Source organism: Perognathus longimembris, chromosome 2 (genome assembly GCF_023159225.1).
Source record: "Perognathus longimembris pacificus isolate PPM17 chromosome 2, ASM2315922v1, whole genome shotgun sequence".
Taxonomy (NCBI): Eukaryota; Metazoa; Chordata; class Mammalia; order Rodentia; family Heteromyidae; genus Perognathus; species Perognathus longimembris.
Window position 1 is genome coordinate 129,607,674 of NC_063162.1, and position 16,951 is coordinate 129,624,624.

Here is a 16,951-nt window from a genome sequence, read left to right on the forward strand (position 1 = left end):
CAGGGGAAGAAGCTTCTAGTTAAAAGTGTCTGCTGAGCTGGGACTTGAAAGTCAAGAACAAATTTAATTTTAGAAGTGAGTTTATTCCAGGACAGGCCAAGAGGAGCCAAATCAATAAGGCAAAGGATTTATGGGATTTTAGAAGCAATGACTGGACCATGGTTGACCAGATACCTAGGTGGTATTGGGGGATTTGTTTGGGAAAATGTGCTCCCAAGGAAGATGCTATTCCACAGTTACTCATAAGTGAGGAGGAGATTTGCTAATTTATGGCAATATATATTTTCTCAGTCTACGGTCATACTATGTCATAGTTTTGTTACATGAGTAGATAACCAGAAGAAATAATGTGGTGGCTTCCTTTTAGACATATGACTAGAGTGCTAGTGATGTCCCCTTCTGGATATATCCTTCAAGGGTAGAAGCCTGCCTCTTTCTCTTTGACTTGTCTCTTTATCTAGCCTGCTACCTGAAAGGCAGATGTGGAGATGTGAACTGAGAAACAACCCAGCACAAGAGCAGAAGAGCAGGAGAAAAGCAGTGAATGCTTCAGGGTACCAAACTCCAGGCTACTAACATATGTGTTTTAAGAAATATAAAGTTGGGGCTGGGGATATGGCCTAGTGGCAAGAGAGCTTGCCTCATATACATGAGGCCCTGGGTTCGATTCCCCAGCACCACATATACAGAAAACGGCCAGAAGTGGCGCTGTGGCTCAAGTGGCAGAGTGCTAGCCTTGAGCAAAAGGAAGCCAGGGACAGTGCTCAGGCCCTGAGTCCAAGGCCCAGGACTGGCCAAAAAAAAAAAGAAATATAAAGTTGGTTCTATTTTACTTATTCTATTGGATGTTGAAGGTTTGAACACAGCAGCTGAATTCTACATGTGGAGCTACTGCCTGATTATGGCCTAGCAAGGTTTGTCCTCTGAACTCCACTTAGTCCAAAGTGCTGTAAAAATGACATACAACCGAATGAGCTGGAAAGGTATGTGTTGCATAAAACAGAGAGCCCTTGTAAATGCTTGAGTAAGGAAGTGACAGGACAAGAATTGTATTTTGCATGAGCTCATTTGAATGGTATTTAGCATATCTGTGCTTACAGAGGCTATGAATAAAGATGGCCACAGGACATTTCTGAGGTTTGTCTTCTATCTTGAATGTGGTCATGGTCAAATGAGCATGTATAGATACACACACACACACACACACACACACACACACACACACACACACACACACACACATATTGCCTGTATACATACAATTGATATATTATGCACAAATATTGTCTCATAAGGCTGACTACAGAAATTAATTTGGCTCTGTGCATGTGCATAGATAGATCAGTGTCAAGAACCAGAGGAAGTTAGAAGAGAGAGAGAGAGATCTATGGTTTCGATGAAAGCTTTGGGTAATTTGGACCTGTTCTGGGAAGATAAGAAGATGATAATGTGCCTGGAGATATTGATTGACATTAATAAAAAATACCTTGCCTTCTGGTGTAAAGAATCAGCGAAGCCACATCGGCAGGCTGGTGATGATTCCATGCTCCAAAGTGTGGAGAGGGAGGGGAGGAAGAGCACTGGAATCTACTCACTAAACAGCCTCTACATCACTCCTCTGCTTTAAAATGGTACTGCTGGTACCTGCACATTTGAAGGAGCAATGATGAGCTAAGAAGATACCCACCAAGCAACTTACACACAACTTGCTTAGATGCCTGACTCCTAGTAGTCTCTGTGACTGCAGGAAAAACCAATTGCCATCAGCATATTAAAATAGAAATAAGTGAGATTTCAAGATGATATCACGTGTTTTTCCATATGTGTATCTGAGATACACATGGATGTGAGGAAATAATAGTTCAATTCCTAGGAGAGGCAAGTGTACTTTCAAACATGGGATGAAGATGGGGTTGGGGAAAATTTAAGGTGAACAACATGGCAGTTGGAAGTACATTTAAAAAACAATATATTCATACCACCACAGAAAATTTAATAGATTTTCATTTCTTATTTCTTCACCTACTTTGACTCATCAGTAGGAAAGGGAGCTCAGACAAAAAGAAGCTCTTGTAGCATCCTGCTTAAGATTCTCTTCATATGAGATTTGGTTCTCATCCCATTTTCTGTCAGGCTTTGTGAGATGGGAAAGCAATGAATAAAACTTCTCAAGCTCTACAGTGAATTCTCCTGCACGCCAGACTGGAATTTACAGCTGCCTGTGGACACCTCCATCTGCATGTCCTGCAGGCTTCTCCAACTCCATGTGTCCCAGACCAAATCAATTTCCCTCCCACACACTCAGTCTCTTCCAGCCTGTTCTCTGGGTTAATACCATTGATGGTTTACAAGGTATCACAATGTAGAAATTGCAGTTCTTTTACATTTTTCATACTCACCAAGATCAATCTGCTGTCAGTTTAGGGATAGGATTGCTATAGAGTAATCTGTTTTACACACTTGGTTTCTTGACTTTCATTATCCAGTGCAGATCTTCATTCTTCTCTAAATGCATAGAAGAAGCGCTCCTGAGCCTCTCCCCCAAACCACCCCCCCCGAGTTTGCATAATTGTATGGCTCCAGTATGCTCCATTTACCTAGGTGGGGGTAAATGACTTGACCCCAGAGAATTTTGAGCTGTGTCTGCACCTGTCTCTCTGTTCCATTTCTCACTTGACTAATACCATGAAGTTTCTGACATATGGCTTATTATAGTCCAAAGACATTTCAAGGGCTCTTCTTGTAACCCACACAATGATGTCTCTATCTCAAATGTTACCTCTGTCCTATCCCATGGTGTTTGTTCTAAATTTTCTGCATTCTGTCTAACTACACTGAGCCGTAGACCATGGTCCCTAAATAATAATGCATACTGTTTTAAGTTCAGGGCAATGGGTCATGGCCTCACAGAATATTCTCCATAAATCCATCTCCACTCCTCCCTCCTGACTCTGAATTTCCTTGGGGTAACTATTTATTCTCACTTCCCTCACTCTCTTCTTCTGAGCAGAGTCCCCACTCACTCATAGTCCTTTGTTTCTTTACCTTGTAGTTAACACAGGCATCTCTCAGATTTTACAAGGTTTATGAACAGACATCATGTCTAATTGCCATCTCTGTGTCTCCAAGGCAGTTTGAATTACCTTCAAACCAGTCTAAAAATAATATTTTTCTAAAAAATTGACTTTAAAAATCAAGATTTTTTTAACAAAGAACATTTTTTAAAAATCCCAAAGAAGTTGTTAACGATCTTGTTTGCATAGTACCCAAACAGACAACTCCCTCAGCTTTAGGGCATTAAATATACTTCTTAAGGTTCCTTGCAGTTTTATTATCCCAGGTGCACTGCTACTAGAAGAGGTCTTTGTGGACTACTGCTATAAATGTCATTTGTTCCCATTAAGCAAAGGTATTTGTTATATGTAAGCTGACTGTCTAAATTTATGGAGACTTATCTTGAGAGTTGTAAGTCATCAAAAATATGTAGTCTAAAAATGTGGAAATCAGCTTTTTATAATTTTAGGACTTTTTTTCTAAACTCAATATAAGCTTGGTCAGTTAATAACTATGAGATATGTTAAAACAAGATTTCAACACTGTCCTAGCACGTCAGACGAAACATAGCTATCTCGGCTGCTTTAATAAAACATGATACCGTGGGAAGCTAGACCATGAAGAAAATTATAGAGGGGGGGTTATTGTGGCTCTAATTGATAAAGTAATTGCTTGGTTTATTAAAATTTGAATCCATGAAAGATATTAAATTTGGCAGTTAATTCCAAATGTTATATTCCTTACATTCATTCTCTTTCACTCCCTCCCTCACTCACTCCCTCCTTTCCTCCTCTTTCTTCACCTCCTTCTCTACTTCATTCTCTTCTCTTCTCTTTCTCTTTCTCTTGTCTCTCTCTCTCTCTTTCAATTCCATAGCAAGGACTCTTGCTATATTCCAAGTGATTCTGCAGCCTCAGCTTCCTGACTAGCTGGGAGTACAAATATATACTATCATATCCAACTAGAGTCATTTAAAAATTAATAATAATTGAAAAAAACTAAGGAATAAAAACCTTAAGAAGATAAATTAGCATAGATAGCCATTTTTTCCCTTTAGGCAGTATTGGGATTTTAACTTAAGGTCTCATACTTGGCTTGGTTTGCTTGCTTAGCTAGTAGTTTACCCTTTGAGCCATGCTTCCAGCCCTGGTATTACAAGTTTTGTTGGTTATTTCAGAGATGGAGTATCACAGAATTTTCTGTACTGGTTGGCTTTAAATCATGATCCTCTGGATTTCAGTGCCTTGAGTAGAAGACTTACAGGTGTGAACCACCAGCACTCACCTGGCACCTTTTTATATTATATCAAATTATTTCTAGCTTAAAGTAAAAGCAAGATTGAAAAATAAACAAGCTTTGTTGTTGTTGTGCTCAGTGAAGCTAACATACTTATACAGATTAGTTCCAGAGTTCAGAAATTAATCCTTTCGAAATCATTCTTTCTCATCTCCCCCTTCTACTAATCTTTTCAGTAGTGAAGGTATTTTTAATGTGTAAAAAATAGGTGCAGACAGTATTAACTCTCTATAAAACATTTATTGACACTTGTTTTAAGATTTTCTTTCTATAATCTGAGAAATAAACATAATACACAAAATACAGTAAAATGCACTTTCCCCATTTCAAATAAATATATTTTACTTTTGTAAAAAATGTACTAATCTGTGTAATTTGCCACAGTATAGTAATCAGTGAAATAAAGCAAAGATAATCTCTAGTTTAATTATCACTTAGTTGAATAGTTCTCACTAGCATTTTTCTAGAGAAAAAGAAAATGATTCTCTGTAAAATAATATCATCTTGGAGATTGTTTCCCCTTTTTAAAAAAAGCAAATATGAGTATTTTTAAAAGCACATATTGTCATAAAAGTGTCCTCACTTAGGAGAAAAATAGCATCCAAATGTCTGCTGAACAACTAAGTTATATGTAAATGTTCTTGCTAATACTTCCTAGTGAGAAGACTACATTCAGAATAACAATGATTCCCATGTATCACACTAGTAATTTTCAAAATTAGTGGTTAAGTTTAAATTAACAGCTATGAATATAACATACACCCAAGACAGAATTTTAAAACTCTATTACCAGGAAAGGCTAAAAAAATGGTGCTACACAGAACAAATTTATCCTTTTCACAATTCTTATTCCTAACATTATAACAATTGAAATCTACTGAATTATACAGACTTATCACAGAGTTATATACATCCATATCCCTGATCAGTTTAAGGCAATGTGTTAGTTTGCTATTTTAAATTGTAGGAATATGTTTGTTACCAACAAAATCATGTTAGGTAGTCACTAATCTTGAAAGTTTCCTTCCATATCTTGGATTATCTAGTCACCTTCAAAATAATATATTACCAAGTAATAAAAAGTCATTAGTAATGTCTAAATTTCTGTGTTAGCAGTTAGTCGATAGTTTACATACTAACAGGTGAAGATAAATAAACCTTTATGGTAGTTCCAAACTCATCATTCACATGGATGTAAAAATGCTGATCAATCCATCACTGTTCTCAGAAAATCTTACAGAGGTTCGGAAGGAAGTGTATCAGGAGTATTTGAAGTGTCCTTAGCACTATAAAAGGCACCAAGTATTGTCCAGTGGTCATGTATAAAATTTCCCTTCTTTTATGGAAATATTTTTATGTCCACAAATTTCTGAAACACATAACTACACTAAAAAACTCAAGTCCAATAACAAAAGTTTGTGATTTCTTTCCTTCACAATTCTTCCATCTCAAAGTGTGTATTAAAGCTGTTTGCCATTGATGTGTGTTCAAAGATCCTCGAAAGGCTTGGTTTCAACAGTTCTACTGAGTGGCATGACAGGTGTTGAGAAGTGTCCGTCTTCAGGGACATCATTTGGTCTGTACCAGGCTCCCTTCTGTCATAATACAGAGCCCAGAGCAGAGTTATTGTGAGAATCATGGCAAGGATTTGTGTCACTCCAATGGAGATCCCCAGAAATCTTAGTACTTGTAACTGTTTGGTTCCTCTCAAAAAAGAATACATTTTCTTCCCACAACCCTGTAAAAGAAATAACATAATCAATATCATGTTCGATAGGTCAAAAATAGTGAAAACAGCTAGACTTAGTTAATTAAAAACTATAAAGCTTAAGACAATGACTATCAATAGGAAAAGATATTGGAAAACTGAAACTCTCTTTGTTTAATCATGACCAGCTTGTCCCCTGTTTTCCATCCAGAAACTGAAATTCATGGATACAACCTAGCATCTAGAAGAAGGGGCTGGGAAATATTTTTATGTATGTATATAGGTAAGATAGTAAATATTTTAGGCTTTATAGTCCATGATCCTCTCTGTAACTGTCCTTGCCATTGTAATAAGAAAGCAGTCATGAATAATATGTAAATGGATTGAGGAAGGGATGACCCAAAGGAACTTATTGGACAGCAAAAGGCACTAGTACAATGTAGGCATAGGCCAGAGATTGCTGGCCTCTGATCTAGACTCCTCCAACTTTTTTCAAAGTAAATTATTGTCTTGAGCAGACTGCAGTAACCAGAATCTCGTGTAACCAATACTAGTGGTTTGTTTCTGGGAAGACAGATGGGTAGGTAGGTAGATACATGGAGATAAATAGATAGATGACAGATAGATAGACAGACAGAGAGATATAATTTGCTCTTCTATTGGGAATCTAACTGTAAATAAAGGTGAAAACCTAACATAATAAATTTCAAGAACTTTCAAGTCTGAAATTATGCTCTACTTAGAAGCTAACAAATTAGCCTGCCACAATTCAATACACACTGGGGGAAGAATGGATGCTGCCTTTACTCATAACAATGACAGTGGCAGAGAACGTGTCAGTTCCTCAGGTTCCCACAACAAGAGGAAGAGGGACATTTAAAGTCTACAAATCCAGCAGATTGGATTATACGAAAGGAAGTCCATGTTTAGAGAACCCTAGTGGTTTATAATGGGCAGTATAGAAAAGGTCAACAATGTAGGAAATGTATCTGCAAACGGCTTTTAGAGTTATACACTATGACATGCATCCCGTCCAGTATCATTTCAATTGTACCTTTACAACAGTCTCTGCTTCTTAAATTTTACCATATAGCTCTTTAAACAAAAAAGTATAAAATCTCCCACGTTTTTTGACTAATTAATTTAAAGCTAAGAAATTGTGCAGAAGAGGTAATATTTAAAACAAAACACCTGTGCTGCCCAATGGCTCATGCCTGTAATCTTCACTACTCAGAAAGCTGAGATCTAAGGATCATGGTTCAAACCCAGCCCCGACAGGAAAGTCCATGAGACTCTTATCTCCAATTAACCACCAGAAAACCAGAAGTAGTGCTATGGCTCAAGTGGTAGAATGCTACTCTTGAGCTGAGGAGCTCTGGGACAGCATCCAAGCCCATAGTTCAAGCCCCACAAATGACAAAACAAAAAAACTGTGAGTAAAGTAGAAATTAATAATTTAGTATAATTTGTTGGGCCTTATATTTTGGCATTGTGGAAAATCAATACTTTTTAAATAATCACATTTGATTTTTTTTAAGATATGGTAATTACATACCACAAAATGGTTTGTGAATTATATACATTAGTTAACACTAAGTGCTCTGGAGTGAAAACGGACAATTGAAACCAGTGCATTCTCTTTGAAAAGCAAGGTTTTACAGCACTTCTACAGTGACATCAACAAAAGAAATACAGCAATCTGAACAGTTTCTCTTATGTATAAACAAAGCAAGCGATAGTCAAAAACAGAAAAAAAGAAAATGGCCACACTCAACTTTTTCACAACTCTGGAAATAAGCCAGTATTTGCAGCAATCTGAGAAGCTTTTATTTCAAGAAAAGCACCTGGATCTGTGGGGAAAATAGTAAGCTTTGTTACATTTGAATGTGCCCTGTTCCCTTTCCCTTCCTCAGCTCTGCAGGAATCATGAAAAACAGCAGCCTGCAAATCATGCTGAAAACTGGCCATGCCAAATAGAATGGGGTTAGAGCTCCTTCAAAGCCCCATTCCCAGTGAGAATTAACATCATTTGTCAAGTCTGGGGGACCCCTGGAAGACCCCACTTACAAGGCTGTCTTTGTGTGACCTGAGTTGAAGCCAAACCAGTGGAGCAGCCTTCTCCCCTGCAAGTGTTTACCAAAGACAATTAGAAGCAACTGTTGATCACTGATGCTAGTCCAGGAATTAAATTACAATTGCACACTGTAGCACTAACCAAAAAGCTTAAAAAGAATCTGGGAATAAGGCCATGGTAGAATTGCCAAAGCTTTCTAACATGTTTGTGAGAGGACCTAGGAGTTTATATGTATCCCAGGATTCTGCACATGCTCCATGAAGACCTGGGAAGGGCTTACTATCTCACTTCAGGATGCCCTTCAGGTCTGTGAAACCTTAGTGAAGTTTCAGCTGGGAGACTTGCATGTCCCCAAGCATCTAAGGAAATATCTATTCATTCATTACCTGATCACTAAACAATTTAAGAAGCGACTTGCAAGAACAGAGACTTTATAGAACTAGTTTAGAAAAGTTATTCAACTCACAATTAAGCAACTCCAGCAAAATTCAGGTGAGGGAAAGGGGAAAATCTGATTTCCAGAGTTGTCCAAAACTGCAATCATGAAATTGACTTATAACTGAAGGACATCTTTGCCTTACTCAGCATTCCGTTCCACACACTGGAACAATCAGATGCTTGACAGTCATTTCCTGTTAGAACCTGTCTCCCTAACAGGATGCACTGCTTCCTGTTCTGCTCCTTGTCCTCCCGGTTTCCATAGAGTGAACTCATAACTGAGAAGCCAGAACCTTCCCTTAGACCAGTCTCTTCTGCCGCCTAACTCTTTCAAGTTATATCAATATTTCAAATCTGTATTCACCATTCTGATGAGCTATTCCAGAACTGTACTGATTTTGTCAATATTTCCTGTAAAATGTCATAGATCTTTAACTTCGGAACAGCTTGAATAAGCAATAAAATTTTAAGCCAATAAACGAGGTTCCCAAAAAGCCAGTCATGGGATTGATTGTGTTGTTTTACAACTTTGTTAGGACTTGGCTTCCTTCCAGATTATTGGACCCTGAAGATGATCTTCTTATCACTCCCTTGTTTTGTTTGTAAAGCACAAAGACAACCCTTCAAATGACACAATGGCAATCCACAAATAGGGGGAAGAGAAACCAGGAAGGGGAAAACCAGAAAAGAATGAGAGAGGGGTGACACATCCAAAGGAAAAGTTACTCATTACCTGACTATATAACTGTAACCCCTCTGTACATCACCTTTACAATAAAATTTTAAAAATCTAAAAACAAGACGACATATTATCATCTAAAAGGCACTTTATACTCAGGCCACCAAAATTTGCTAATGTACAAGATATGAACCTAGACTCTTATGTGTTATTCTCCACTGAAGTGTACTTTAATGATATGTACTGAAGAACACTACAAAACTGCTTATTTGGTGAAAAATAAAATTGAGGATATTTTGCCAGATTACTGAAGAGCAGCAGATACACAAATTCACTATAAAGTACTTTGCTCGTTCCTTTTCTGTTTGTGCTTTGCTCTCTTCTGATATTTGAATAATGCAGATGAGTCAGCCTCCTCTTCAGGTAGGCTGTTGAAGAGCTCAAAGGTCAACAGGAAACCCAACTACAGAGACTCGTGTTCCTTCCTAGCAACCATGCATGCTTCCTTTTCCCCTTAGCCTGGACTCTTTCATTCTAGTTCTATTTCATTATTATTCATTCATTTGTATGAGGCCTTACAGGCTGTATTAAGCCCTTTATTTGGTAACAGATATACAGGGCGTTAGCATTCAGCTATCACCAATTCCTCCTCAGTGCATTCAATTTAATATTGCTTTGATAACTCAGAAGCATTATAAAAATTGCACTGTAACTAACCAGCAACATGCTAGATTTCAATATCATTTAGCAGAGTACTTAATGTTGCAAATTAACTTTTCAAAGGAATACTCCTATTCTTCAAAGAAATAACTCCAGTATTTAGAGTCAGCACCACAACGTCTCTATTGCAATAATTCAAAACAAAAATAACCCTTAGGTTATTTTGAGCCAGTTCAAATGATTATGTATATGGGTGGGTTTTTTTCAGTGTAAACACAGATGCTTTGGTTGAAAAGCAAGTAGTAAGTCTAGAGAAAAATAAATATGTTTTTATATAATCTGCTACCCTATTCACAGATATTTAGTTGCACAAAACAAACTTCTGTTGAGTGAGCCAAAAGAGGAAATAGAAATGTTAAGGACCAAACGCGCACTTCTTTTCACAAAAGGTATTTTGCTCAGCATTTAGAAAGAATGAATTGCCCTTACTTGCTTTGTCAAATTGAAGTATTCTGATTTTGCTTGAAAGTATTTTCTTCCCAATAGAGCTAGGCCTGTTCTAATAATCTCAGATAATTCAAAGGTATGAATAGAAGTTGTTGACAAACCAACTTTACTTGCTGCATCATTGAAGTTCTGGCCAACTGTTAACTGCAAATAATGACACTCCCTTTATCAGAGAAAAGGCATGGACTCTACATTTCCTGGAGTCTATTTGAAGGCACGTCAGGATGCCTCATTTCACTTGAGGAAATTATACACTTGAAATTATTCTCTGATCTATCTCCAAAATGAGTTTCTAAATTTGGAAGAACACCATGGCTTTTCAGTACTCGATATTCACAGGCCACATCAAAGAGTCAGGCAGTCTTTTAAGCTTTATGAAGAGAAACTATAAATAAACTCTAGGTACAAATACATGTGGGTCTATATTGATATTTCTGTAATTGATTTTTAGTAATAAACATGACTGTTAAATTTGACGTGACTTAATTATCAAGTACAGTTGTATAATCTTTTCTTTATTTCTCTATAATTCAAGGACTCAATGATGTCAGCTCATGAGTTCATGAGTACATAGGTGTTAAACAGGCTGGATCAAGAATTCTCCACAGATAATATAAGCTCTGCAGGGAAGAAGTGCTAACTTCAAAATAAAATTTAATCACATAATAAAAACTCTAACAGCACATTTTCTTCTCAAAAGTGTAAAATTAACCTGTATGTAGGAAACATAGTAGAAAAAGTAATTTTATTATTTTTAATATATAACAGAGTCTTACCTCATTATGTGCGCCTTCTGTGCCACCTCCTTCTTTCTCTCTTTTTTTTTTCTCTTTTGTTTGAGGTATTGAAGTTTGAATTCAGGGTCTCACACATACTAGACAAGTACTCTACCACTTGGGCTTCACTCCTAGACATTTTGACTCTACGTTTTAGATAGGGACTGGAAATTTGCTTGGAGTAGCCTGAGACCTCAGTGTCGCTTTAAGAGAAGGTCTCACAAACTATTATTTTTGCTCATATTGCCTTGGAATCCAAGAACTTTTGACCCCATCATCCTCTCTCTACTTCCTGAACAACAGTGATTCCCGGCTCTTTGACCTCATTTAATCTTCACAACCTGATAGGCGGAATCACTGGAAGCTAAATTCTCTGGATATTTTTCAATTTTACCAAAAAATGGGGTCATAAAAAGATTAGTCAAAAAAACGCTTCAGTCTCACTAGTGAGGACCATGCTGTTAACAGGAGGCATCTCTTGCCTGGCAAAAAGTTTATCCATAGACTGCTCAGGCAAATTTTCCTCCCCAATTTTTCATCTATAAAAAGTTAAAAGAGAAAGGACAAACCACCAAGTTTGCAAAACTATTTGCAAACCTACCTTTAGGAAGCAAAAATACACTTGGTGGGGGGTGGGGAGGGAGTCACGTTTCTATTATGATGGGCAAAACCAGGGAATAATTTAGCAAGTTAAGAATCTTCTTGTAGATATCCAATTTTTCTACTTTTGTTTATTTGTGGTTGGTCCTGGGGCTTGAGTTTTGGGCCTCCACAGAGATGAGCTCTTTTGCTCAAGGCTAGTGCTCTATCACTTTGAGCCTCAGCACCATTTCTAGTTTTTTGTTGATTAACTGCAGATGAGTATCATGGACTTTACTGCCTGGGCTGGCTTTGAATCACACTCCTCATATCTCAGTCTTCTGAGTAGCTAGTTAACAAGTGTGATCTACTTGTGCCTGGCTCTACTACTTTAACAAGTACATCAATAAATGATTGTCATTATAAACACTAGCTAGTACTGTGCACTGAAAGTATGCTTAGTATGCATCAAGTGGTGTGCTAAAGGTTTCTCAGGTTTATCTTTGTACCATTACAATGTAGTACACACTGTTGAAATCCATCAGATAAGGAAACTGATAAAAATTTCAATAAACCCTGTCAGCTCCTGACCCTCTATCTATTCAACTTATGAACATTTTAGTATCTACAACACTAGACTTTGGAATAAAAAAGATCCAAGCCCATTCTGAGCAGCTTTCCAATGGATTGCATTTTCCTCACCTATAAAGTGCTAGTAATAATACTTGACTTTCTTCAAAGAACTATTTTAGGTTTTTAACATGGTAATATACTTTGTATCCTCACCAACGGAACTATACAAATAAGTGTCCTATTTGAACATTCCATTGTACACATTGGTCATTAGACATAATTTCCCAAAATATGGTACCTTGACATGCTGTGTATTTTGGCGCAAAAGAAAACTGGGAGCACTACTGAAGTGTGGTCTCCCTGACCTACTCCCATCCTCCTTTCTCAAGTCTCCTTGATCCCCTAAGTAGGTTATAGAATATGGAACTGGTCTTCTCTAAAGTAAGCCACAAAACCTAGGAATGAAAGTTTCTGGCCTCCTCCTGTTCCCCCTGAACATCCACATATGACAGGTGTGATGTCCACAGCTGGAGATTTATAGAGGGGATAACATCATAGAATAAATCTGCAACTGGCCTTACTAGAGTCCCTCCTCCCCAATCAATCATCACTAAATCGCATCCTTTCTTGTTCAACTACATACTTCTTTCCTCAGATGTAGCACAAAGACACAGTTGTCCCTAGGTCTTGGGGTCTTCATTTCTGAACAGTGTTAAGTATGTTTAAAGGGCTGCAGGTCTTTGTGACAAGAGTCCACCTGCAGTCGCCAGCTTTCCAATAATGAGTTCCGATTTGACCTCTCAAAATGTGACTTCTCTGTACCTTCCATCTGAGTTCCTAGAGAGAAGTATATGTTACATCATCTCGATGTGGTTTTGTCTCTTCCATGCTTTCATTACTTCATACATACCAGGGACACACAGACTGTGAGCCACACCACCCACCCAGGCCCTTCTCCACTTCTTCCAAAGTAAGTAAAGTATTTGGAAGCATAAGTGCTTCACTGCACCATATTTTCTTGCCCTTCGAAAACTAAGTGATGTCATGGTGGTCCCTGTCAATGGAACATGAACTTAGGTGATGTGTATAGATTTTCAAGCAATGGGTATACTCTTTCCCATTGGAGTAAAGAAGAACCAAGTCTGCAAGGCAGGTATTTATAAAACACAAAGTCATCATACTGTGTTGGCCCATGGATGAACTTGCACTGCAGAAATGACTGTCACCCTGGATGAGATGACTGGTCAATGACTGAAACCCCCCAGCCCCCACCTCATCTAAACCATTGCATTAATCCTTTCCATTGGCACTCGAAAAACATCTGTGTCTCTAGCTGAGTTCTCTTTCTTGACCCCCTATTGCCTACTGGGTTTCACATATGGATTGCCTGACCAAACCTTTAAATTCAGCATTTCCAAGATGGAGCGAATAGAATCCAGCCTTTCCCCTCAATAAGTGGCTTATCTTTCAGGGTCCAAATTAAAGCCAGGTATGCATGTAAGTTCCTTGTCCATCATTCCCCTCCTATCAGCTACTGGGTCACCTAATCCTGTCAGTTCTAACTTTTAAATATCTTTCATTTATTCTCTTCTACCCATCAATTAATTCTTTAACCAAAGTCCCAGCTCTTCTCATCACAAGCATAACCCACTACAGTCTCCTACCTAATTTCCACAATCTGTCATCTTAATCTGCCAACCCACCCATTTCACTGTCTATAATGCCACATCATCACTTTTAATTTTTCTTTTCTTTCTTTCTTTCTTCCTTCCTTCCTTTCTTTCTTTCTTTCTTTTTTATAAATTTTTGTCGGCCATGAGGCTTGAACTCTGGGCATAGGCACTGTCTCTGAGCTCTTCAGCTAATGGCTAGCCCTCTACCACTTGAGCCACAGCTCCACTTCCCGTATTCTGGTGATTAATTGGAAAATCTAACAGACTTTGCTGCCTAGGCTGGCTTTGAACTACTATCCTCAGAACTCAGCCTCCTAAGTAGCTAGGATTACAGGCATGAGCCACTAGCGCCCAGCACTACATCATCAATTTAAAGCACAAACCTAAAATTATTACTGTGTGAGGTACTTTCTCAGGTCAAAAATTACAAAGGCTTTCAGACTAGTGCAGTGTGAGAGTAGAAATTGCACTCTACTAATAAAGCACAAGAATAGAAGTTGTTTGAACAGTGAATAGGGCATAGGAAAATCACAATTGAACTATGTTAAGAGAAAAGAATGCATTTGTACACCAGAAACAAAACTGGCAGAACTGTTCCAGGCCTGATTAGATCAAGCAAAGTCAGATGATAAAAGGGTTCTCCCCAGTCCCCTGCCAAGCCCAAACTGGCCCTGCAGGGCTTTGAATGATAAAACAGACAACACCTCAAGCCAAAGTCAACCTGATCCTGCTGGCAGTGTAGAAGGAGATAATGAAGTCGACAGAGAGGCAGGAGGGAGTAGCTTTGACTTTATATAAAAGAACCCTGAGAATAAAACTTCTTGGGGATATTCCATCTAAATAACCACTGAGCCTGAAAAACTGCCTACTGTTTGCTATCTGGGCAGCAGGCATAATGTGTTTATCTGAGAGCAGAGTGGCCTTATTAATAAATCAGAATCTGATGAAAACTCTGTCCTAAGCCTTTCTTTTATAATAATGCCTTAAATTGGTAAAGACACCTGCCTTTTCATCAGGCAACAAGTGAAAGATTCAGTATACAATCCTTGTACTGGCAGATCTATATGACTCCTCATGTCAGCCCAGCCCTGCGCATCGTGGTGATGTGACATCGGCCACCCCAGTGCTCCCACTGTGCTCACCTACTTTCAGCTCTAACTCTGATCATGGTTTCTTGGCTACAATATCTTTTCAGCCCCGTGACTTCAAATATTTTTTCTGCATTTAGCTAACACCTTTTTTTTTTTTTTTTTTTTTTTTTTTTTGCCAGTCCTGGGCCTTGAACTAAAGGCCTGAGCACTGTCCCTGGCTTCTTTTTGCTCAAGGCTAGCACTCCGCCACTTGAGCCACAGCACCACTTCTGGCCATTTTCTATATACATGGTGCTGGCCACACCTGACTGCACCACTAACCTGCACAATAGGTTCCTGGAACCAAGCCATTTCAGGACATTACAAATTCTTAAGGCACTCTCCTAAAACTGCTCGAACTCTCCAGTGACCTGTGCCATTACCCCCACCTATGTCCCTTCTTAAAGTTCCTCTTCCCCTGCCCTCATCATGCTTTATTTCTCCTGAATCCCTCAGATTACCATGGTAAACCTCTTCAACATTCCATTAAAGTTGGTTTAGTCTGCTGAAGTCAATATCTGTGTCTGCTGAAGTCAGTATTTGCATCTACTTTCATTCATCTCGCCTTTTCAAATCTATCCTTTTCCCTAACACTCACCACTAAGTTTCTCCATCCCTCCATGCCCATCTCAGTGCTTTGTTTTCTTGTGTGTTTTTTTAAGTTATTTAAGGATTTCCCACAGTCCATGCCTCTATGCCAGGTCTTTTCTGTGTCCTACTTTAAGATTGCCTAATTCCCACCTGATATTTCTGCTGCTCACGTGAGAACACATTTTCTTCAGATTTGGCCTATCTTACATTAGTGTATCTAGGGGGTACTTGGGTGCAGGCTTGAGTTATTATTTCTCCATTCCTTATTTGGATTTCCCTTTTAATTCTTGTCCCTAGTTTTATTTGTTTTGTTCTGATTTTTGTTTGTTTCTCTGTATCAGATGGCAATTTTTTTGATCCTTAGGAGAATTTCAGTAGCATCCAAGGAGGAACTGAGTGAAAATAAATAGACTCTATAACTTGTTGGAGTTTATTAAAAAAGAAAAAAGAAGTCAAATCTCACTCCCAATTGCAGCCTTTTAACCCAGAATCCCTCACCATGTCTCCACTTCTGGCTATGAAGTTTTGAACATTTTATGTAACAATAAGAAAATAAAAATGGTTTTTATTAGTCAAAACAAATATACAAGAATATTGGTTAGCCTTTTAAATCAATCAAAGGAATGAAATGTTTTTTTTCTAAAAAAAAAAAAAAAAGGAAGTAAAAGCACTGAGGACTAAGATACTTCCTAGAAAAACAGAATGTGTAATGCTTATAAAATAAATGCTGCTCACCTAAAACAACAGTGTGCACAGGTGCAAGACCAGAATGGCACCCTCTGGCGTATGGTTGAAAACAAAACTTTAAGGTTCTCAGCTCATTTATCACATAATACTCAACTGAGAAAACAAATTCATTAAAGAGAACTGAAAAACACTCTATACGCAGGCTCTCCTGAGCTCTCTACCATCTCTGGAATGTCCAACGTGGGGAAGGATTCTGCTGAGTTTATTTACAATTGCCCACTCTTCCTGAAAGTTATCTACTTATTGTGATGCCTGATCACACTGGCATGCCTTCAACAGGAATCCTGTTGGGCCCCATTAGCCAGAATTTCCTCTTATTTCTAATGTTACATCTCAGAAATTTTTCATCCATTTATGTTCAACCTGCTCCTTAATCATATTAGGGCACACATAGTCCATGCAATATTCAGATCTGACTGCAACCCTTTTCCTGACTACAAGACCCCATAACAAGACCTATGTCTTT

At 38.2% G+C, this 16,951-nt stretch overlaps 1 protein-coding gene across 1 annotated transcript in view; it reads right to left on the reverse strand.

Annotated features, from left to right (window-relative positions):
- Positions 1 to 4,570: 4,570 nt before the first annotated feature.
- Positions 4,571 to 16,951, reverse strand: part of Tspan12 (tetraspanin 12) — a 59,622-nt gene continuing 47,241 nt past the window's right edge. The window contains exon 9 of the mRNA XM_048340120.1: positions 4,571 to 6,088. Within this exon, the coding sequence (XP_048196077.1) occupies positions 5,783 to 6,088 (306 nt within the window). The 3' untranslated portion in view covers positions 4,571 to 5,782. The remainder of the gene's footprint in view (positions 6,089 to 16,951) is intronic.